Source organism: Papio anubis, chromosome 13, assembly GCF_008728515.1.
Source record: "Papio anubis isolate 15944 chromosome 13, Panubis1.0, whole genome shotgun sequence".
In the NCBI taxonomy this organism is placed as follows: domain Eukaryota; kingdom Metazoa; phylum Chordata; class Mammalia; order Primates; family Cercopithecidae; genus Papio; species Papio anubis.
Window position 1 is genome coordinate 69,743,342 of NC_044988.1, and position 23,577 is coordinate 69,766,918.

The 23,577-nt window shown below is 39.0% G+C and overlaps 1 protein-coding gene across 3 annotated transcripts in view; it reads left to right on the forward strand.

Moving 5' to 3' along the window:
- TMEFF1 (transmembrane protein with EGF like and two follistatin like domains 1) overlaps positions 1 to 23,577 on the forward strand; it is a 101,055-nt gene that overhangs the window by 39,399 nt on the left and 38,079 nt on the right. For all 3 annotated transcript variants that reach the window (XM_009188412.4, XM_003911438.3, XM_009188410.3), the window contains exons 4-5: positions 646 to 672; positions 3,940 to 4,036. In XM_009188412.4, coding sequence (XP_009186676.1) covers positions 646 to 672; positions 3,940 to 4,036 — 124 coding nt within the window. The remainder of the gene's footprint in view (positions 1 to 645; positions 673 to 3,939; positions 4,037 to 23,577) is intronic.

Here is a 23,577-nt window from a genome sequence, read left to right on the forward strand (position 1 = left end):
CTGGCTTCTTTCTGGTAATTTTGATGAAGGCTCTTTTTAATTTCACTAGCGACAAGTCAGGTAAGTTTCCTTCTGATTGGATTTCCTAGAGGAAGTTAATTTTATTAGTAATGTGAAAACCTCAAGCCTTTGGTTGTTTGCTTCCTAAACCTTGGGGCTTTTCTTACCTTTTGGCTTTTGGTCTTTATCCGCAGATTTCATTAAGAAGATTTTTTTTTTTTTTGGAGTAAGACCCAAAGCTCTTTTCCTGCCTTTCTAATAAAAGCAGCTTATTCATTATTTCTCTCAAGCTTTAACAAAACTAAAATTTTCTCCTATGTTTTAAATGAGTGGATTAAAATTAATTATTTATATTTCGCCATTTACTTTTCAGTATTTAGTGTCTTTACTCTGTGCAAAGCATCTGGATATGTCCTTAATGGGATACAAAGATATATGAAATATAGATGATTATGTATCTAAGCAATTTATATTTTGAGAGCAGCATAAAATAGGTATGTAAGAACAAATTGTAAGATATCAAAAATTTGAGAAAGGGACTGAGAATGGATATCACAGTTTTATTTTTGATAGAAAATTTTATTATTTGATAAGATGAAATTTCCAGGAAAAATGTTCATATTCATTCTTTGTTTTTCTTCTCAGATAATGGATCTGGATCTGGAGAAGGAGGTAAGTTTCAAGTACCTCTTAAAGGATATTTGCTTTTCTTTCTTTCTTTCTCTCTTTCTTTCTTTTCTCTCTCTTCTTTCTTTCTTTCTTTCTTTCTTTCTTTCTTTCTTTCTTTCTTTCTTTCTTTCTTTCTCTTTTAAAAAAACAACTTTGAGATATAATTGACATACCATATAATTTGCCACTTGGAGTGTACAATTCAGTGACTTTTAGTAAATTCACGGTTATATATTCATTAGTATATTCAGAGTTATATATTCATCACCACAGTCACTCTTAGAACATTTTAATTACCTCAAAAAGAAACCATGCACTCCTAACCCAACTCTCCCTCTCAGCTCTAGGCATTCTTGTTTCTCGCATTTTTCCCTGGAACTTTGTTGTCAGACTAAGGGGAAGATGTTGTAGTTTCTGTTAAATTGAGGTTGCATCAAAGTGACTTCTTCTTGGATCATACCCACAAGTGATTTTAGCTTGGACTAGAGTATTTGTAACTCTTTCCCATCCCTTGCTTTCAAGTTTTTGCTCATAAGGAATTTTAATGGTACAGGGTTAAAAACTCCAGAGGAAGTTGTACATAGAAAAAGGAAGACTTGCCCAACAACTCTCATGGAGTTTAGAGTTTAATTTAAACCTTTAACAATTTCCTATCTATGTTTTTGATTTTATTTTACAAATATATGAAGTATTTCTGTTGTTTAAAAGATTAATATTTGGTAATAGCATATAATGGAGTTTAAATGATCAGAATTGAGATTGACTAATCTGTATCATAGTCTAATGAGGCTATAGTTCTTAATGAGTATGTACTGTATACAAAATAATGTTTGAGGTATTATGGGGTACACTGAAGAACACCCACTTCAGTACAATTCACACTTAATGCAAATGGAAACTGCAGTTATGATCCTTTCAAAACTGCCTGAAAGTTCACTCCATACTTCTACATTTCATAGAATCTTAAAATTTCAGTGTTGGAAGGGACTTTGAAGGTCTCCTGGAGAATAGGAGAACTGTCCTGAGGAGAAATTCAAGGATGACAGTCTCAGCTAAAAAAAAAAAAAAAAAGTTAAAGCTGTCAAACAATAGAATTTGAAGTAGATGGACGTGTTTAAGCCAAAGCTTTATAATCACATGTGAAGGATCAGGTAATAAATTCCAGATCTTAGAGCTGGAACAGATTTTAGGCGATCATATAGTCTAGCCCCTGTGGTCAGGTATTCAGTTAGGAAACTGTCATTGTCATTGTTCCTATATTAAAGAAGTGAGAGTTCATCTTAAGATATGCTTATATAATACAATATTGGGCTGGGCGCTGTGGCTCATGCCTAAAATCCCAGAACTTTGGGAAGCTGAGATGGGAGGATCACTTGAGCCCAGGAGTTTGAAACCAGCCTGGGCAACATAGTGAGACCCTGTCTCTACAAAGAAAACGAAAAAAAGAGGCTGGGCGCAGTGGCTCATGCCTATAATCCCAGCACTTTGGGAGGCCGAGGCAGGTGGATCACCTGAGGTCAAGAGTTTGAGACCAGCCTGGCCAATGTAGTGAAAACCCCATCTCTACTAAAAATGCAAAAATTAGCCAGGCGTGGTGGTGGGCACCTGTAATCCCATCTACTCAGGAGGCTGAGGTAGGAGAATTGCTTGAACCCGGGAGACGGACGTTGCAGTGAGCCAAGATTGCGCTACTGCACTTCAGCCTGGGCAACAGAGCGAGACTCCATCCTAAAAAAAAAAAAAAAAAAAAAAAAAAAAAAAAAAAAAAAATTTTAAAAAGCCAGGGGGGTTGGCGTTGGGGTTTTTTTTTTTTTTTTTTTTTTTTTTTTTTTTTTTTTTTAAGGGCGTATGAGTTAGAAGGGCTAAGTGGTTTGCTCCAGTTAATATACAGACCTTAGTGAGCTCATGGTAACTGTAGTATTTCTGAATATTATGATGTTTTGGGGCCTCAGGATTACTTAGGATGATAATCCCTGGTATCTGTTTGGGAGTATTCATGAGAGTTTAGGGGAATATTTCTACTTAAGGATAGGCAGACACCAAAAATTAGAAGTTTGGCAGCATTACCAAACAGGTATGGCAAATTTGTGTACCTTTTTAACACCCTCTTTATTATAAGACACCTCCTGAGGCCGAATGTGGTGGCTCATGCCTGTAATCCCAGCACTTTGGGAGGCTGAGGTGGGCAGATCACAAAGTTAGGAGTTCGAGACCAGCCTGGCCAACCCCATCTCTACTAAAAATACAAAAATTAGCCTGGCGTGGTGGTGTGCACCTGTAATCCCGGCTACTTGAGAGGCTGAGGCAGGAGAATCACTTGAACCCAGGAGGCGGAGGTTGTGGTGAGCTGAGATTGCGCCACTGCATCCCAGCCTAGGTGACAAAGCGACTCCGTCTGAAAAAAAAAAAAAAAAGACACTCCCTGAGTAGTAATCTTTTTCAAACCAAATTCAAGGGAAATCCCTTGAATGAACTGAAATCCTTAAGTTGAATTCAGAACTGATCTCCCTGGCCAGTTTGAGATTAAGGATGTGATCCACTCTAGTTGAGACCCACAAAATGTAAGGCCCTTTCGGTGTGGGATGTGAGCTGAGTCTGGGGCTGGTGATATTTACTGTTTTTTTTTTTTTTTTTTTTTTTTTTTTTTTTTGTGTTGGGTCGTAGGAGACCTGCATACTTTTGTATCTGTGTATTTTTGGCTGTGCTAAGTGGCCAAGTAGAAAAAGAAAAGTTCTTTATAAAGAGACCCTTTTCCATTTTAAAATTTGGAAATAAGTATTTCTTTTAACTCTGAAGTTAGTTTTTATGTAGTTAGAAAGACAGGTATGAAACTGATGTGAGGAAAAGGTGAGAGTTACATTCTTTTGTGGTCAGGTGCTTATCTGCTGACCAACTTTGCACAGGCTGATTGCAACAGGAGGATAATCACAGGACTAAATGTATTTCTCCTGTCTCTTTTCTTTCTCCCTTATTCAGTGTTATATGGTAATTAAAAAAAAAAATTCATTATCAAACCTACTGTGTTGTTCTGCCTAGATAGTTTAAGAGATCATTTTGCCAGCACCAAAACTTCTTTTCCTCACAAAATATGTTGTACTCAGTACTGGCAACATTTTTGAACTTCAAGCATTGGTAGATTTTGGAGGTGACTATTTTCAAGAGCTCAGGTACATTTTCCTCAGAAACAGGATAATGACTACTGAAAACATGAAGCGTATCTGGAAAGGATCCCAACTTTTGGTTGAAAATTTGATTTTTCTTTTTAAACAGAAGAGGAAGGGTCAGGGGCAGAAGTTCACAGAAAACACTCCAAGTGTGGACCCTGCAAATATAAAGCTGAATGTGATGAAGATGCAGAAAATGTTGGGTGAGTTGGTTGAGGGGAAGGGACAAAGTTATTTAGAGATTAATCATCAGTATGATTATATTGTGGAAAGGTATCATTTACCTGGTTCTGTATCTTTTGTGTGTTTTCAAATTTTTTTGTTGTTGTTGTTGTTTAATGCTAGTCTATTGACTTTTAAGTTGATACAATACTATGGCTATTTAAGTCAGTTTAAGCGTTGTATTTTAGAATGAGAATCCATTTATAGTTTTTCTGGTTTTATCTATGCCTTTTTTCCTCCAGATAGTTTTATATATTTTATACCAAGTGCTTTTGTCACTCATGTTCAGCCTTCATTAAGGTGGGTTTTGTAGCTGACAGCACTGTCTGTCCAATTTCCCATTCACTCCCTGTAAGAAATGGTGTTCTTTTGTAGAACAGTAAGGCTGCAGACATTTATCAATAGTCATGTTTGATTTTTCCTTTCATCAGTATTCTATTTCCAATCTAATGCTTCTTTCATTTTCCTACAGTGCTGGCTTTTTGTATATTTGATTCTAAAAGCTTTAATGTTGACTTTAGGACCTGGGAGCATAAATGGATCTTCTTCACTTCCTCAGTTTCCACTTAGTATCTATTTTAAAACACTTATTTATTTCTATAAGATATTTGTGCTTTCTTCCTTACTTGTACATATTTTTGGTGTGTATTCTCCAGTTCCGTGTTTATTCAGCCCTTAACTACATATTTGAGCCTTTCACTGAACAGTAATAATATGATCTAATTAGCATTAAATGTCCAAAGTTAGTTTTGCAAATTAAGAACACTCAATTTTCACTATTATGTACAAAATCAGCTATTTGGATGGCATTTGGTAAAACTGTGTTAATTTATTTGGTGCGTATTTCAAAGTGGGTGAGAACTGGCAAAAGACAAGTAAGTTCAGTAAAAAATGAACTCAACAAAACCTGAATTTACTGCTTCTGCACGTTGGTCACATAGATTGACCCGTGTCCATTCATTTCATTAGGAGTGGTTTGATTTGGAAGAACATGTTTTCCGAAGCAGATACTGGCCTATAGAACAGTAGAGAAATAAATGATGGGCAATATGGACTTACAGAGAGAACTGATAATAGATATTATGCTGTTTCTTCTTTTTATTTTGTACTAATGATATGGCATGATGAAACACCTTAATATATGTGTGTGTGTCTGCATTCTTCCTTAGTACTCTTCTGTAATAGTGTTCAGAGACAAAATAGCTGTCAGTGATTGACTGGCTTGGTCTTTTGGTCTGTTTTTATTCCTTTCATGGTGCCTCTATTCATCACTATTTTATACATTTTTCTATTATCATTTTTCATGCCTAATTTAAAAAGATGGAAGTTTTTTGCTTAGAATTGAAACATATTCCATCTACTCTCAGAAGTGGCTCCAGATGTGACATCTACATGATAGGCTGGGTGCAATGGCTCATGTCTATAATCCCAGTGCTTTGGGAGGCTTAGGTGGGAGGATTGCTTGAGGTCAGGAGTTCTAGACATCTACATGATACAATACATATCATTATGTAAACACCTCCTCATAATGTAATATGTAGCCTATTCCCAATCAAAGCAATTCTGTCGTGTGTACTAAATTAATTTTTTGTGTGTCTATTTATCTGACAGCTTGCTACCACTATTGTTGTAGATATCAGCTCTAAGCATAAGGAAGTGGACATAGACCATGGAAGGGCTTACCAATAGTAAGGAGCATGCAGGCTCTTACCAGCAGGCTAAGGAGCACATAGACAGTGACAAGCAGCCAACATCAGGCAAGGAAATTGATGCGACAAGAGGGAAATACGAAGGAAGCAGTTGGTATCTTTATTTAGAAAAAAGTGATTAAGCTAAAGCGTTTGATCCTTTTATGGAAGGAGACAAAAGGACATGTTGTTAATATCTAATCTTTTAGTCTGTAAAGCACTCGTTACTGATTGCAGTTGTTTTAACAGTGTAAATGTGTATCAGTGGTTATTTAATTTTTTTTTTAACTTTTAAATGGGCCATGGTACCAAGAAAGTTATATAGCGGTTATGTAACTCCCTCAAGGTACCTTCCATGTGTTTTTCATGGTTGCTAGCCAGGTGAATAGTAATGTATCTAAGGGTAATTTTTACCCATCCAGCTGGGCCGTTTAGGTCTGGAAAATGGAAAGCTGCAGAAATATAACATTAGCCATTAAGTCTTGATTTTTATATAAAAACCTGTTATTTATTAAGATGTTACATAATTTTCTTATTAAAAGATAAACTTTTAGTTATTAAGAACAAAAGCTCAGTTATAATTCAGGTAGTTCTGTTATGACTTAATTATTATTATCCATTGGAATCAGAGTATTAAGGTAGGATCTTAATATTTATTTTCGGGCCAGGCATGGTGGCTCATGCCTGTAATCTCAGCACTTTGGGAGGCTGAGGAGGGCAGATCATGAGGTCAAGAGATCAAGACCATTCTGGCCAACATGATGAAAACTCGTCTCTACTAAAAATACAAAAATTAGCTGGGCGTGGTGGCATGCACCTGTAGTCCCAGCTGCTCGGGAGGCTGAGGCAGGAGAATTGCTTGAACCTGGTAGGAAGAGTTTTCAGTGAGCCAAGATCGCGCCACTGCACTCCAGCCTGGCAACAGAGCGAGACTCCATCTCAAAAAAATAAAAAAATAAAAATAAATAAAAAATTTATCTTCTAGTCTGATCCTCTCATTTTAAAGATGAAACCATTGAGGACTAAAGTCAGAGGGTTTGATGGGGGTATATTCTTCTAATTAACAGCACAGTGCTTTTCTTACCATCTACCTTTTTCTGATTTTCTTTTAAAGAAAAAATTCCTGGAAGGAATGTTATCTTTTTCCTCCTTTGAGGACTGCTGCCCAGTGACTTTTTTTTTTTTTTTAAACAAAAACACTGCCCTTTTCATCAGCCTGGTCCCAGCTGTGATTTCTTTACTTCTGTATTGAGTCTTGGTCACTCTGAGTAATAGCTGCTTTTAAATTCTGTTAGTTCTTAGCCGGCATCTAGAAATCAAATACCTATTTACTGAATTTCTTACGAGTGACTTTCAGTCTTTTTTGACTACACTTCATGTAAAAAATACATTTGCATTGTTATCCAGCACTCCTGTTTACATACACATTGCACTAATAAATATTAAGTCAAACAAAATTCTGTGGAATAGTACTTACCTTTATTAAATGCAATGTACTCTAATATTTTCTATCTTACTTTTTTATAAAATACTGGCAGTGAACCACTAAATTGACTTCATAATCCACTAGTGATTATGACCTGCAGTTTGAAAAGTATTGCTCTATAGTATAACTATAATAGATGTGTATTGCATGTATTTTTTTAGGTGTAAGTATTCATTTAAAATTTTATTGTAGGCCAGCTGTGGTGGCTCACACCTGTAATCTCAGAATCTTTAGAAGGCCAAGGCAGGAGGATTGCTTGAGCCTGGGATATCTAGGCTGTAGTGAGCCATGATTGTGCCACTGTGCTGCAGCCTGGGTGACAGAGCAAGCCCCTGTCTCCAAAAACAAATGAACAAACAACCCAGAAAGTCAAACATACTTTGTCTTTTCTCAATTTGAAATGTCTTTCCTGTCAGAAAAAATGTTATCCAACTCCAATTGACGGTAAAAGCAGCTAAAATCTTTCTCTTGCTTTTAAAAAGTCTTTCTCTTGCTAATAGTTGTTAAAAAAAATTTGGTATTTTGGGTGAGGGAATAAGATGCTTACAAGCACTATTAAGAGAAGTGCTTTTTAATGCATTTAAATATAAACTGATTTAAATACATTACATCTTTTTGCTCTTCTAAATAGAATATAAGTAGAAATATAATTTAATATATATTCTTACAAAGTTAGATATCATGTAGTAGACAAGCTACAGTTTCTAGAGCATTTTTTTATATATATATATATATATATTTTTTTTTTTTTTTTTGAGATTGAGTTCCGGGGCTTGTCATTTCAGGTTGGAGTGCAGTGGCTGGATCTCAGCTTCAGCCTGCACCTGGCCTCCCTGGGTTTATGCCATTCTCCTGCCTCAGCCTCCCGAGTAGCTGGGACTTACAGGCCCACGCACTCAGCCTATTTTTTTTTGTATTTTTAGTAGAGATGGGTTTTCACTGCTTAGCTTTGGTGGGGATGGAGTCTCTTGATCTCCTGGACTCGCGGATCCTACTTGTCTCGCCTCCCAAAGTGCTGAGATTACAGGCTTGAGCCACCGTGCCCGGCCCTTTTTACATATATTTTTAAGCTATTCTCAGCAGTTCTGTTTGGTAGTAGGGCAAGGAAGTATTATCCTGATTGTTCTAGGTGAAGGTGAGTTCAGAAAGGCTGAATGGAGAATCAGAACATAGGTCTTATGACAAGGAATCAATCTATTGTGTTGTGCACACACATGTAGAGGCCAATGATGTGTGGTTGTTTCACTGCTGCACTTAAGGCTTCATTTAGCTTTGTGTTTTGGGTTCTGTATTTGTTTTTTAAAAACATGTTTTTTTCTGTCTTGTAAGGCTGTTAGCTGCTGCTTCTAGATGCTGTCAGTGTGCCTTGTCTATGAGTTTGACTGTAGATGCCCTCAACTTTTAATTTGCTTCTCTGCTTCCTCTGTTAGGAAACAAACACTTGCAGAAACTGTATCTAAAGTAGGAATAACTTCTAAATGTAAAATAAGAGTATATAAGTTCTTCTGAGTGAAGTGCATGAACTTTATTTATTGCATCTGTTTTATCTGTCTTATCTGCTCAATGGCTATTTTAATTCATTTATAATTTAAATTATTTTTGCTTCTAAGAGGCTTCCCCCTCACCCTTCCTTCCTGAAACTCACTGCATTTCTTTGATGGCACTGTGGGCTTTGCTTGGGTTTGTGACAGTTATGTTTGTTAATGCTTACCTTTCAAATTTATACCTAGAGATGTAGGTGGTTGAGGCTCCAAGAAATATGACTCCCCACATAAGTGGGTTTCAGTATTTCACTGTGACCACTGTGAAACAGTGCATAGATTTCCTACTTGGTCTTAAAACTTGAAAACAGCACTTCCTTTACAGCAACTTATATTTCTTAAACCACATATTCTTAGTACCTACCACACCCCCTCTCTTTCTAAACAGTATTTCTGATCTGTCCATGGCTGAAGTTACTGCTGTAAGATAGCCATCAGCTGTTTCTCTGGATACTTTAGTACCTTTTATATACCCCACCTAAATCCCAACCAGGAATGGTGTGAGGAGTCTGTAGAATCATCAGCCCTAATGTCAATACAGGTGAGTTATAAAAATCCTCCAGTTATTTCTTTTGAACTTTGTCTGCAATGTACTTTATGGAAATAGCCCCTGCTCTTCTGCCTCTTTTATGTAAGTCTCCTTTTTGGAGATGCTGTTTCCATTTATCCCCCTGAGTGATATAAATATCTCAGAATTGCTCAGAGAATCATACAGGTGTAGAGTGTGGCAGACAACATGGATAACCAGTTTAGTCCACCTGCTGGAGATCTTAGTCATTTGTGGTACCATTTTCTGTTTTGACGCAGATTCCTGTTCAGTACTACAATCTGACGAGTCTCCCTCAGAAGGTGCAATGACATCTTTTCTCTTGTGTAAACAGAACAATGCTACACATTTGTGTCCTGCAGTATATCATACTTTCTGGAAGCTTCATGTACTTTTTAAAACAAGAACTGAAGAAGTACCTTTTCCATCCTTCTGCTCTTATTTCCTCCTAGTCCTCTGACTAGGAGGTAGTAATTTTTGTCATTTAGCACTGCCTTATTCTGGATATTCTAAAACTATTTTTAGGTTTAATAAATCCCTACTGTAGCCCCTTAGATTATAATGGAAAAATAATTTTATGTTGTTTTTAAAAACATAAACCTTTTTAAGCATTATTTTATCCAAAGTATAATCTGGATGTTAGTAATGACAGGCTCCTTTATCCAGAAATAACTTTTTTTTTTTTTTGAGACGGAGTCTCCCTCTGTCGCCCAGGCTAGAGTGCACTGGTGCGATCTCGGCTCACTGCAACTTCCGCTTCCCAGGTTCAAGCAGTTCTCTGCCTCAGCCTCCCAAATAGCTGGGATTACAAGTGCCCACCACCACGCCTGACTAATTTTTGTCTTTTTAGTAGAGATGGGGTTTCACCATCTTGGTCAGGCTGGTCTTGAACTCCTAATCTCGTGATCCACCCACCTCAGCCTCCCAAAGTGCTGGGATTACAGGCCTGTGCCACTGCGCCTGGCCTTCCAGAAATATCTTTTTGAGACGTAGTCTTGCTCTGTTGCCCAGGCTGGAGTGCAGTGGCATGATCTCGACTCACTGCAAGCTCCGCCTCCGGGGTTCACGCCATTCTCATGCCTCAGCCTCGCAAGTAGCTGGGACCACAGGTGCCCGCCACCACACCCGGCTAATTTTTTGTATTTTTTTTTTTTAGTAGAGACGGGGTTTCACCATGTTAGCCAGGATGATCTTGATCTCCTGACCTCGTGATCCGCTCGCCTCAGCCTCCCAAAGTGCTGGGATTACAGGCGTGGGCCACCGCACCCAGCCCAGAAATATCTTCTTAAAGTCCTTTGACAGTTGCCAGTAAGAGAGTTTTGCCTTTAAAATGCAAAACTCCGTCTCCCCACAATCTCTTGCAGTTTTCTGAATGCACTGTTATTATTGAACACTTTCTTACCCACTTTGCCCCTGTTATTCCCCCTGCCTGGAGTGCCATTCCTGTTTATCAGCTTGTTTTAACTCCTATTCCTCCTTCTAGCCTTAGATGCCGTGTGATGTGTGACATAGGTCAGATTCACCACCTCTTCTTACCTTGCGTTCTCCCACAGTTCCTGTGAGTTGTGTGACCATATTCTGTGTTCCTCCTTGGTCTTGAAAAAGCAACCTCTGCATAGACTAAGTAGATTGTGAGTTTCCTGAGGGCAGGGACTTTGTCTTGCTGATTTCTGTCTTGGGTAAACTGCCCATAAGGTTGGGTATCTTAGGATGGGTCCTTTTATAGGCCTTGGTTGAATTAGTGGCAATCAACACTAGGCCTTTATTATTCACTTAGAGCTGCTTACAGGGTGGTTGTAAGGATTTAAGATGTGTGAAAAAGACTAGCATTGAATTTGTTGCAGGCTTTATTAGGTGTTTGTTAAATCTCAGTAACTTGACATGAATTAGTTTAAGCCAATGTTTTCCTAACTGGTAAATAAACTTGCTATATTGAGAAGAATGGTACTTTCTATATAGGGTTAAGAAGAAAGGAAGTGAAAGGGTGGATGTTTTTCAGTAATAATAATGCCATTCAGATGTGCACAGTATTTGATAGATTTCAAAGGGCTTTTTACAAAATCTTATTTGATCCTGTCAGCAGTGTTTTGAGGTATTTTCCCTGTTGTAAAGACTTGGAGTTGTGATTTGCCAAAATTATAGTGCTAAATCATAGAAGCCATTGAATTTATGCATTCATTTATGTATGTATATGTGCATTCATGCCTTTGAAATTTAGTGCTGCCAATTCAAAAGCTTAAAAAGGCTCTAGAGTGAAAGGTCTCATTTCCACCCCTGTTCCCAGTCACTCAGTTGTCTTCACTAGAGACAGTCACTGTGATCTGTTTCTTGTTTAATCTCCTGGGGTATTTTATGTATGTGCAAGCAAGCAAATATGTACATATATATATATTTTTTTTTTTTTAAAAAAACTAATGGCATCACACTATACCTTATTCTGTACCTTATTTAAAATCTTTATTGTAAAATGTACACTGCTTACAGAAGTGTTTAAACATACATGTGCAATTTAAGGAATACTGATTAAAAACCACCTATGTACCTAACACCTAGGGTACAAAATAGAATACTGCTATTATTTCCAGTACCTTGTGTGAACCTAGCCATGGAAGGAAAGGGTAATAGTGCCCCCTTAGAGAGGAAGGCTTACAGAAGACACTTTGAACAGCCTCTGTGGCAGGGTCTGGTTTTCAGCTCCTCGGAGAGTTTACAAAGTTCCCTTTTGGGGAAGTCAGTGGACAAAGCCATGAGTATTGGAGTCACAGGGTCATGGAGAATGTGGGCTCACTATAGTTGAGGCATCTGATAGGATTCTAATGTATAGATCACTGGTAGAAATGTGATCAGAATGGACTGCTGTGCTCTGTGTTCTTTACTTTTATAATCTCCCCATAGCTCACCTTCAGGTGTCAAGAGTATGTCAATTAACTGAGTGGGCTGAGTTGTTCTTGCAGCAGGACATGGAGGGGAGAGTAGGAATTTCATTATCTTTATTAACTTTTTTATTATACTTTAAGTTCTGGGGCACATGTGCACAATGTGCAGATTTGTTACATAGTGCATGTGCCATGATAGTTTGCTGCACCCATTGACTCGTCATTTACATTGGGTATTTCTCCTAATGCTATCTCTCCCCCAGCCCTCCACTCCTGACAGGCCCCAGTGTGTGATGAGGAACTTCATTATCTTATGGTCAAGACAAGCCAACTACACATAAGAATCTGGGCCAGGCTTACCTGAGCAGTCTGTCTTCTGACTGAAAGTTGGGTACAGTAGCACTAGGCATCTTGGTAATGATGGCCATCCACGCAGCTGTTTAAAGTATTTCATTGTGGACTGATTGCCCTCTACATCTTGTATATAGCTGTCATCCCAGGATCTTCCTTCAGTATGGTAGTTTTTCCAACAACAATCGATTTTCCAACTCTCTGACACTACCTAGATGTCCAACAATTCAATTAAATTCTGACAGTAACTACTTGGAGTTAGCGCAGACCCATGGTTAAGGACTCAGTCCCATAAGACTGCCCCCTCTTTATAACCAGCTACAAATGAGGTCCCCAGGCTACCCCCACTTCTGCCCAGATGACCATAAATTTTGGAGTTCCCATGCCCTACCTAATTTGCTAAAACAACTCACAGAACTCAGGAAAGCACTCTACTTATTATTTATTTGTAAAGGATACAAATGATCAGCCAAATGAAGAAGTACATAAAGCAAGGTCTAGAAGGGTTCTGAGTGCAGGAGCGTCTGTCCCCATGGAGTCAAGTACACCACTGAGATGTGCTCACCAACCGGAAGCTCCCAAACCCCCCTTATTCTGAGTTTTTATACTGAAGTTTTACTATGTAATCGTGACTGGTTAACTCATTGGTCGTTGGTGACTGAACTTAACATCCAACCCCTCTCGCCTTCCCAGAGGTAGGAGAATTGGGGTGGGGCTGGGAGGCAGAAGTTCTAACCCTCTAATCACTGTGGTTGGTTTCTCTGGTGACATTAACTCCCTGCCCCCTCACCCCATGAGTCATCTCAGTAGAATATAAGAACTTTCCTATCACTCAAGAAATATCAAGGGAACTCTATACCAGGAACTGGGAACAAAGACCAAGAATATTTTTTATTATACCCCTAGGATCTTCCTAGAAATTCCTTTGTCTCTCCCTCCTATATAGGGTACTGTGTTTCTTTTTTTGCTTCTCACTTCTTGGTTTTACTTTCCCATTTTATTACTACTTATAGCAGCTTCTTATGAAAAGATGTAAGATTTTAAAAACTTTTGAGACCTTGTTTGAAGTGTTTAAGTATTTTTATTCTACACCTAATATTTTATTTAGAACTTTGCAAGTGCATAATTCGAGGTGTGAGACAAATTTCCCTGAGAATTAAGAAAGTGTTGCTTTGTTATCTTCTAGCTTCAAGTGTTGCTGTTGAAGTGTAAAGCCATTCTAATTCTTGATCCTTTGTATATGATTTTTTTCTCTCTTGAAGCATGTAGAGTCTTCTTTTGGTCTCCAGTGTAGTGATATCTCACAATGTTATGCCCTTTCCTAGATACTTACTGACTTCCATTTTGAAAACTTTTCTTTAATTAATTATTTGATGATTTCCTTTCCTCTTTTTTAAATTTTTTTATTTTTGGTACTCCTGTTACTTGGATATTGACATCCTGGACTAGTTCTTATTTTATCTTTTTTCCCGTTTTCTGTTTTAAATTTTTTTGCTGTACTTTTTGAGAAATTTCTTCAACTTTATGAGTTTTTCATTTTTGCTGCAATTTTTAATTTCCAGGAGCTCATTTTTGTTTTCAGAGTACTCATTTTTAGAGCATTTTACTTTTATTTTATGATTGCAGTCTGTTTTTGTACCTATACGTTATTAGTTGGTATTCTATCTATTGAAAGAGTGGGATTTTTTTTTCTATCAATCAGTCAGGACTCATGGATTTTTCTTTTATTCATTTGTAGTCAATGAGTTATAATTATTCTTTTGTTTAGTTTTCATGTTATGTGGCCTTTTAAAATGAGTTAGGGAGTGTTTTCTTCTAGTCTGTGGATGACTTTGTGTAAGAGTGAAATTATCTGCTTTTGGCCAGGCGTGGTGCACATGCCAGTCAATGCTTTGGGAGACCAAGGTGGGCAGATCACCTGAGATCAGGAGTTCAAGAACAGCCTGGGCAACATGGTGAAACCCTGTCTCTACTAAAAACACACACACACAAAAAGAAAAAAAAATTAGCCAGACGTGGTGGCACATACCTGTAATTCCAGCTACTCTGGAGGCTGAGACACAAGAATCGCTCAAACCTGAGAAGCAGAGGTTGCAGTGAGCCAAAATTGTGCCACTGCACTCCAGCATGGGCGACAGAGTGAGACTCCGTCTAAAAAAAAAAAAAAAAAGAAAAAGAAAAAAAATTACCCACTTTGAAAGATTGGAATGGATGTGTTCATAAAAATGCCTGGATCTGATGCTATCTTTAACGGACTTTTTAAGAACAACTGATTTAGTTTCTTTAATGATTAGTGTACCCTTAAGGTTCTATTTCCTTTTTTGTTAGAACGTGATAGCATTTTTAAAAAGTTATTCATTTCACCTAGATTTTCAAACTTGCTGGCATAATGTTGTTTACAATAACCTTTTATTATCTTTTAAATCATAATCCCTTTTGAAGTTTTACTCTGTTTCATTCCTGATATTGCTTTTTCTCTTTTTCTCTCTCAGGAAAAAGCCTGCAGAAAAGCTTGTGTTATCAATTTGAAAATCTTTTCAAAGAACCAACTTTTGGTTTTACTAACCTCTGTTGTAACTTTTAAATTTCTGTTGTTATATATTTTCCTTCCTTTTGTTTTTATTGGCTTTTTTTTCTGTTGTTCATTTTCTAACTTTTTAAATGGATGCTTAGTTTTTTTTATCTTCACCAGGCTGGAGTGCAGTGACGTGATCTCAGCTCACTGCAACCTCTGCCTCCTGGGTTCAAGTGATTCTTCTGCCTCAGCCTCCTGAGTAGCTGGGATTACAGGCATGCACCATCATGCCCAGCTAATGTTTGTATTTTTAGTAGAGATGGGGTTTCACCATGTTGGCCAGGATGGTCTTGATCTCCTAACCTCATGATCCACCCACCTCGACCTCCCAAAGTGCTAGGATTACAGGCGTGAGTCACCATTCCTGGCCTTTATCTAGTCTTTTAAGATTTGAGAGAAACCTTTGAGGTGAGGGATGGAACCAGGAGGCTGTCTGGGGAAGAGTGTTTCAGGAAGAGGGAAAGTCTGAGGCAGGAGTGTCCCGGGTGTGTTAGAAAGAAAAGTGGAAGTGTTAGAAGTGGATGTGGTAGAGTTTCATGAAAAATTTTATGATAAACATGAAAAATACCTTTTCATGTGGTACTTTCCATGCTCAGATATTTATTTGGTATAACAGCTGTAATGAATAGAGAAAACACTGGTCTCAGCCCCTCACTAGTTTTTTGATCTGGGGCCTTTAGATTTCCTTCATATTCAGTTTCTCTATTGATAATTTATAATTGTCAGGGTTAGATGAGGCAAATGGGACTCTACCCACACAGTAGGTGCAGAGTAAATGTAGTTAAATGTTTTGAATTTAGCATATTTACTGAAGAGTGATTTCTATTCATTTGAGTGCACACTTCTGTGCTTTGGGCATCCTGACCTTTGCTACGCTTGTCAGTCTGCAAACAGCTGTAATCACTATAATCAGTCGTACCCGTGGCCTCTGGAGTCTAATATTTTCCTCCTTCGCTCATTGTTTCACTGAGCTGGACTTTACTTGAGATGGTAATTTAATCTTCTTTCTTTGTATTCCATTGAAAACAGTAGCGATTGTTTTCACAGTTGTTAGTCTTAGATGCAGTGATACCATCCCACTAAGGAGCACTGTCTTTTTCATACATTTGATCAAGGCATTTCCTGGTCGGGCTGCAAAACCCACTGTAAACAATGCCACTTGTTAAACAAGTGATTACTTGTTTCTTATTGGACTGGTATGGTATTTTGCTATGTTGCTGACATTCTCTTCCATTAGCCACCATTTCTATTTTATTGCCATCCCAGTTTTGCCCACTTTTATCCTTTAGGTCGCGGTGGGCAAAATTTTTTTGTAAAGGGCTAGGTGGTAAATATATCAGGCTTAGCAGGCCACATGTGGTCTTCACCATACCTAACCTTTTAAAAATGTGAAAACCATTTTTAGCTTCTGGGTGTGCAAAAACAGGCATTGGTCTGGATTGACCCACTGCTGTAATTGCCAGGATTGATCCCTACTTTACACCATCCATATGTATATATAAAATATATGGTAAAATGACAGGAAATAGTGCCTTTATTCCAGGTTGAGCTGTACTTTTTCCCCACTTGTTGTTTCTTAATTCCTTTTATTTTTCATTACTTCTTCATTTTCTTCACCTTTGTGTTTTCCACCTGTGTTCTCCATGAATCAAGAAATCTGTTTTGCTTAGTGAAGACTTTGTCTTTATCCCTTTCCTTAATTAATTAATTCATATCATTTAAAAGTATTTCCCATTCCTTGGGGCATATTGAAAGGAAAGAAGCACTTCCCTTTTTTGGATCATCCCTTTTGTTACCTTTCTCTCATTTTCCTTTACTAATAGGAATTTACCAGAAAAATCTAACGGGCCTGAGTGTGGTGGCTCATGCCTGTACTCCCAGCACTTTGGGAGGCCGGGGTGGGGGAATCACTTGAGGACAGGAGTTCGAGACTAGCCTGGCCAACATGGCAAAACCCTGCCTCTACCAAAAATACAAAAATTAGCCAGGCATGATGGCATGTGCCTGTAATCTTAGCTACTTGGGAGGCTGAGGCAGGCTTGGACCTGGGAGGTGGAGGTTGTAGTGAGCTGAGATTGTGCCACTGCACTCCAGCCTGAACAACCGAGTGAGACCATGTCTCAAAAAACAAAACTAAACTAAACTAACAAGAAAAAAGAAAATCTGTTAACTTTACCAGATTGCTCTTTGAAATTAATTTTCTCTGTTCCTTTGCCTGATTTGACCCCCTCTATTCTGCTACTCTTTTTCACGTTATTTCACTGCAGCTTACCTGTAGCCATGAGAATAATCATTCTCAAATATTGTTTTTATTATATTACTCCTTTAAAGACAAGTATATATTTAGATTCGATATTTAATATAGTAATTTGGAATTTGGAGAGTATTTGAAAAACCTTGTTTTACTTTGATATATTAAAAAACAGTATCTTCTGTGGAAATGAGCATGGGCTCTCTCAAATGTAGCAATGTGTATATAGATCAGGCTATATTTATTAGTGCTAGAAGTGTGTCATTTATTTCAAAAGTAAAACTAATGTTGTGTGTATATCAAGACCCTATTGAGAGAATCTGAAATACTGTTCTTTAGTAGAAAAAAATTGATTGAATCTTTGAAAGCCCATTTCTAGGGATAATATCTTGGAAGTTTTGATGCAGACCTTGCATCATATTGTAAGGCTCAAAAACATTGTTAAATGAAAATGGTTATTGTATGATTTTTTTTCCCTTTATGCTGAGCCTTGAGGACGAGGAACTGGGAACAAAAAAAAAAAATGAGGGGAAATGTGGCCTTTCCTTGGAAAGTTGAGCAGAGAGGTTCACAATTAATTCAACACCTCAAGTTTTGTTTAAGTAATGGGAAAAGCCGGGCGCGGTGGCTCAAGCCTGTAATCCCAGCACTTTGGGAGGCTGAGACGGGTGGATCACGAGGTCAGGAGATCGAGACTATCCTGGCTAACACGGTGAAACCCCGTCTCTAATAAAAAATACAAAAAAATAGCCGGGCGAGGTGGCGGGCGCCTGTAGTCCCAGCTACTCGGGAGGCTGAGGCAGGAGAATAGCGTGAACCTGGGAGGCGGAGCTTGCAGTGAGCTGAGATCCGGCCACTGCACTCCAGCCTGGGCGACAGAGCGAGACTCCGTCTCAAAAAAAAAAAAAAAAAAAAAAAAGTAATGGGAAAAGTCTTTGTACATTTGTTTAATATAAAAAGCATTGTCACTAACTTTGGTAATGGGCAAGCCATGATCTTTGAGCCTCTGACCTTTTAGGATTACATTTCTTTTGAGTCTTCTGTTTTATTAACTTTATTTCTGAGTGCATGCTGAGATTGTTAGTAAGAGCATGCTAAAGCTAACCTCTTTTTCTTTTTTGGTAGTGTGATAAGATTGCAGTACCAGGGCTGAGACTTAATTGTAATGTATATGAATCTAAGCAGGATAATCATCAGTCTGGCTTGGTATACATGACATAGGAAGTCAGGTCAGACGATAGCTGCAATTCTAGGTGGTTAACAACTTTCTTAAAAGGTGTTCAGTAATGGATTATTTTTTCTAGAAATATTAAGGTAGGTTTCTTAGAATATGACACATGACTGTGTTTATCCTGTTCCAGTCAGTGCGTTTATTGATGACTTGTCAACATTATGAATATGTCAGTCTAGAAGAGATGTTAGATGATAGAATTAGAGTCCAGAAGATTTCAGCATGCTGAGATAATCTAAAATTTGATAGAGATAAATGTGAAGTCCTAACCCTGGGTTCTAGACAATAGTGGTGACATGTTTTGCAGGCCATACCTACAGAGTTGAGTATATTTAAGAAGTTGAGTATGTGTCTAAAATTTGATGTGGTTATCAGAAAAGTTAATCCTATCCTGCCTGTGTTATGTAAGCATAGTGTCCAGAACAGTTAAGGTAATAGCTTCTCTGTACTGTAGTCCTTGTTTTGTTTTTGGCCTCATATTATGAGATACTGAATTTGGAGGGTGATCAGGATGATATAACAAATGAGGAATCATTGAATAAACTTCAGGTGAAAACTTGTATTCAATATCGTGATAATCTTTGAATATTTAAATGATATTTTGGGCTTACTACATGTACATTCAGAGGCCAGAGTTAGAGTCAGTGGGTGGAAATTAATTAGGATGCATGTTTGGGGCTCAGCCCAGGTAATAACTACCCATGAGATGTACTGCCTTGGTGAGATAGTAAGCCGTCTATCGCTACAAATACTCTGGCAGGGGCAATGTAACAATAAGGTCACAAATACTGCTGAGAGGAGCCCTGCACTGAGTGGAAGATGGGAATAGATAGCTTTCTAAAGTCCTTTTCAGCATGGCATTCTTTCAGTATTTGTTTAGATACAGAGATATTATGACTAAATGTTTGTGCACATGTTTTCACCCATGCATAGTAGCTTGTTATTCTCTGCAGTTGTCTGTGCCCCTTCCTTATCCAAAACTTTCACCTGAACTCACCTTCTGGGATTGGCTAACTTTATTTTCTTTGGTTCTTTCACCTCTTGTTTTCCAGAAATTAAAATTTTGGTACAATATATATTTTTTGACTTTAGTGAATATTCTTATGAATTTAAAAGTTTTTTCTGTTGCCCTAAGTTTTAAATTATAAAATATATATTCAAAAGTATATGAAAACTAAAATGTACACATTTGATTTAATGTGCAAAATTGGAATGAGCTTTTTTGAATCTACCAAGGCAAGAAACATAATTTTTTTTAAATTTATTTATTTTTTGAGATGGAGTCTCACTCTGTTGCCAGGCTGGAGTGCAGTGGCACAGTCTCCGCTCACTGCAACCTCTGCCTCCTGGGTTCAAGTGATTCTCCTGCCTCGGCCTCCCGAGTAGCTGGGACTACAGGTGCCTGCCACCACGCCCAGCTAATTTTGTTTTTGTATTTTTAGTAGAGATGGGGTTTCACCATGTTGGCCAGGACGGTCTCCATCTCTTGACCTCGTGATCCACCCACCTCGGCCTCCCAAAATGTTGGGATTACAGGCGTGAGCCACCGCTCCCGGCCAGAAACAGAATTTTAGCAGTACAGTCATCTGCCAGTGTTTGGGAGGAACTGGTTCTGATACTCCCCTCAGATACCAAAATCTCAGAATGCTCAAAGTCCTGCAGTCGGCCCTGAGGTTCTGGAAGGCAGACTGTACTTCAGGGACCCCCATGTCCCTCTCTAATTGCATCTTTCTGTCACCCACATGGTATACTGCATTTTGCAGAAATTATTCCCTTCCTTTCTTTGTAGCTTATCACATATGATAGGTCCCTTAATAATCTGTAATCTGGCTTTTGATTGCTTTTGTATTTTGTATAAATGGAATCACGCTATATGCATTCTTCTTGATTTTCTTGTGCACAGCATTATATTTTTGAGATTCATTTATGTTGATGCACATAGCTGTAGTTAATTGAGTTTTACTGCTTATTGAATTTGATTGTTTGCCTGTACCACATTCTTTTACAGTTCATTTTACTGTTGGACTTTTGGATTATTCCCGTCTTTTGTTCTCATGAATAATACTGCTGTGAACATTCTTACAGATTTTCTGGTATACACGTGCAGGAGATTTTCTTATTTTTTCTTTTCTTTTTTTTTTTTTTTTTTTGACAGAGTCTTGCTCTGTTGCCCAGGCTGCAGTGCAATGGCTCAATCTTGGCTCTTCGCAATCTCCTCCTCCCAGGTTTAGGTGATTTTCATGCCTCACAGCCTCCTGAGTAACTGGGATTACAGGTGGCCACCACCATGCCCCGCTAATTTTTCTATTTTTAGTAGAGATGAGGTTTTGCCGTGTTGGCCAGGCTGGTCTTGAACTTCTGACCTCAAGTGATCTGCCTGCCTCATCCTCCCAAAGTGCTGGGATTACAGACATGAACCATTGTGCCTGGCTTGTGTGTAGATTTTCAAGGGCCTTGCCTTGTAATGAAGTTATTGGGCATGTGCAAGTCTAGTTTTTCGTCAGAATGCCTGTTTTCCAAAGTTGCTGTCCCAGTAAGCTTTCCTACTGTGTCCATAATTGATGGGTTCTTGGTCTCGCTGACTTTGAGAATGAAGCCACGGACCCTCACGGTGAGTGTTACAGTTCTTAAAGATGGTGTGTCTGGAGTTTGTTCCTTTAGATGTTCAGATGTGTCTGGAGTTTCTTCCTTCTGGTGGGTTCATAGTCTCGCTGACTTGAGGAGTGAAGCTGCAGACCTTTGCGGTGAGTGTTACAGCTCTTAAAGGCAATGCGTCTGGAGTTGTTCGTTCCTTCTGGTGGGTTCGTGGTCTTGCTGGCTTCAGGAGTGAAGCTGCAGACCTTCGTGGTGAGTGTTACAGCTCATAAAGGCGGGGCAGACCCAAAGAGTGAGTAGCAGCAAGATTTATTGCGAAGAGCGAAAGAACAAAGCTTTCACAGTGTGGAAGGGGACCCAAGCGGCTTGCCACTGCTGACTTGGGCAGCCTGCTTTTATTCCCTTATCTGACCCCACCCACATCCTGCTGATTGGTCCATTTTACAGAGAGCTGATTGGTCCATTTTACAGAGCGCTGATTGGTCCATTTTGACAGAGTGCTGATTGGTGCATTTACAAACCTTTAGTTAGACACGGAGTGCTGATTGGTGCGTTTGCAAACTTCTAGCTAGACACAGAGTGCTGATTGGTGTATTTACAATCCTTTAGCTGGACAGAAATGTTCTCCAAGTCCCCTACCCAATTAACTAGACACAGAGCACTGATTGGTGCATTTACAGTCCTTTAGCTAGACACAAAAGTTCTCCAAGTCCTCACCAGATTAGCGAGACACAGAACGCTGATTGGTGTGTTTACAAACCTCTAGCTAGACACAGAGTGCTGATTGGTGCTCTTACAATCCTTTAGCTAGACAGAAAAGTTATCCAAGTCCCCACCTGACCCAGAAGCCCAGCCAGCTTCACCTCTCAATGGCACTTGCCCCTTAGCCGCACCTAGCCCAGGCACTCTGGCAGCCCAGAGAGAACTTTTCCCCCGATTGAACCCCGCGTGGGGCCTGCCGAGTGCGGGCGGGGGAGTCTGCGCCCACCTGGGTCTTGTGAGCGCCTGGCGCAGCCCTGGCTCCTCCCTGCACCTCCTCCTTCACACCTCTCAGTGAGCAGAGGGAGCCGGCTCCCACCTTGGACAGCCCCAGAGAGGGGTCCCCACAGCGCAGCAGCGGGCTGAAGGGCTCCTCAAGCGCAGCCAGAGTGGACGCTGAGGCCCAGGAGGCCGAGGAGGCGCCAAGAGCAAGCGAGGGCTGCTAGCACATTGTCACCTCTTACTACCAGCAAAAGATGAGAATTCCCTTAGCTCCTCATTCTTGCCAGTACTTGGGTTTTGTCCTTGTTTTCGATTTTTGCCAATTTCGTGAGTGTGGATGGTATCACATTGTGATTTTAATTTTAATTTTTCTGATTCTTAATGAGGTTGAATATCTTTCACATATGTTGTTCTTATATGTTTCCTCTTTTATTTCTATTTATTTCTTTGCTCCCCTTTCCCATTGATCACATATAATATTTAAAAAAGTGATTTGTATTTATGTATTCTGGATAATACTTATTTGTTGATTATGTGGGCTATAATTATCTTTTTGTTTGTAGCTTGTCTTATTCTCCTTATGGGGCACTGTTTATTTCAAATTCCTCAGTCTTATGTTTGATCTCCTAAATCTTTATAGTTTTTGACTTTTACAGTTAGGTCTTCAATTCATCATGAATTAAGGAAATCATCAAACAGAAAAGGAGAAAAATGATGGACCCCTCCCCATTTATTCATCTTCAAAAGTCTAATTCTGTTACATCTTTTCTTCCATCCTTACCTTTTTTGGGAATAATTTAAAGCAAATCCCAGCATCAAGTCACCTTACCTGTGAAGATTTCAGTTTTGCTGATGTTTTATCTGCTTGGTATATGAGTTGCTGAGGTGCAGAAACCTCTATCAAGTGGTGGATTTGTAATTCTTTTTCCTCCTCCTCCCTCTCTCCTCCCTCCCTCCCTCCCTCCTCCCTTCTCCTCCTTCCTTCCTTTTCTTCCTTCTTCTCTCCCTTTTCCCTTTTCTCTTCTCTCTTTCCTGGCTTTAACCCGCACCAGCCGTTCCAGGGCTGGCGGTGCCATCTTGATCACTGCAACCTCCTCCTCCCAAGTTCGAGCAATTCTCCTGCCTCAGCCTCCCAAGTAACTGGGATTACAGGTGCCCCCCACCACACCCAGCTAATTTTTTGTATTTTTAGTAGAGACGGGGTTTCACTGTGTTGGCCAGGCAGGTCTCAAACTCCTCACCTCATGATCTGCCCACCTCAGCCTCCCGAGGTGCTGGGATTACAGTTGTAAGCTACCACGCCTGGCTGGATTTGGCAATTTCTTATTGTGGTTATATCAGTTTTCACTTTTTAGATTTTGAGACTTAAAATGTTTAGAATTGTATTATCCTGCTGAATA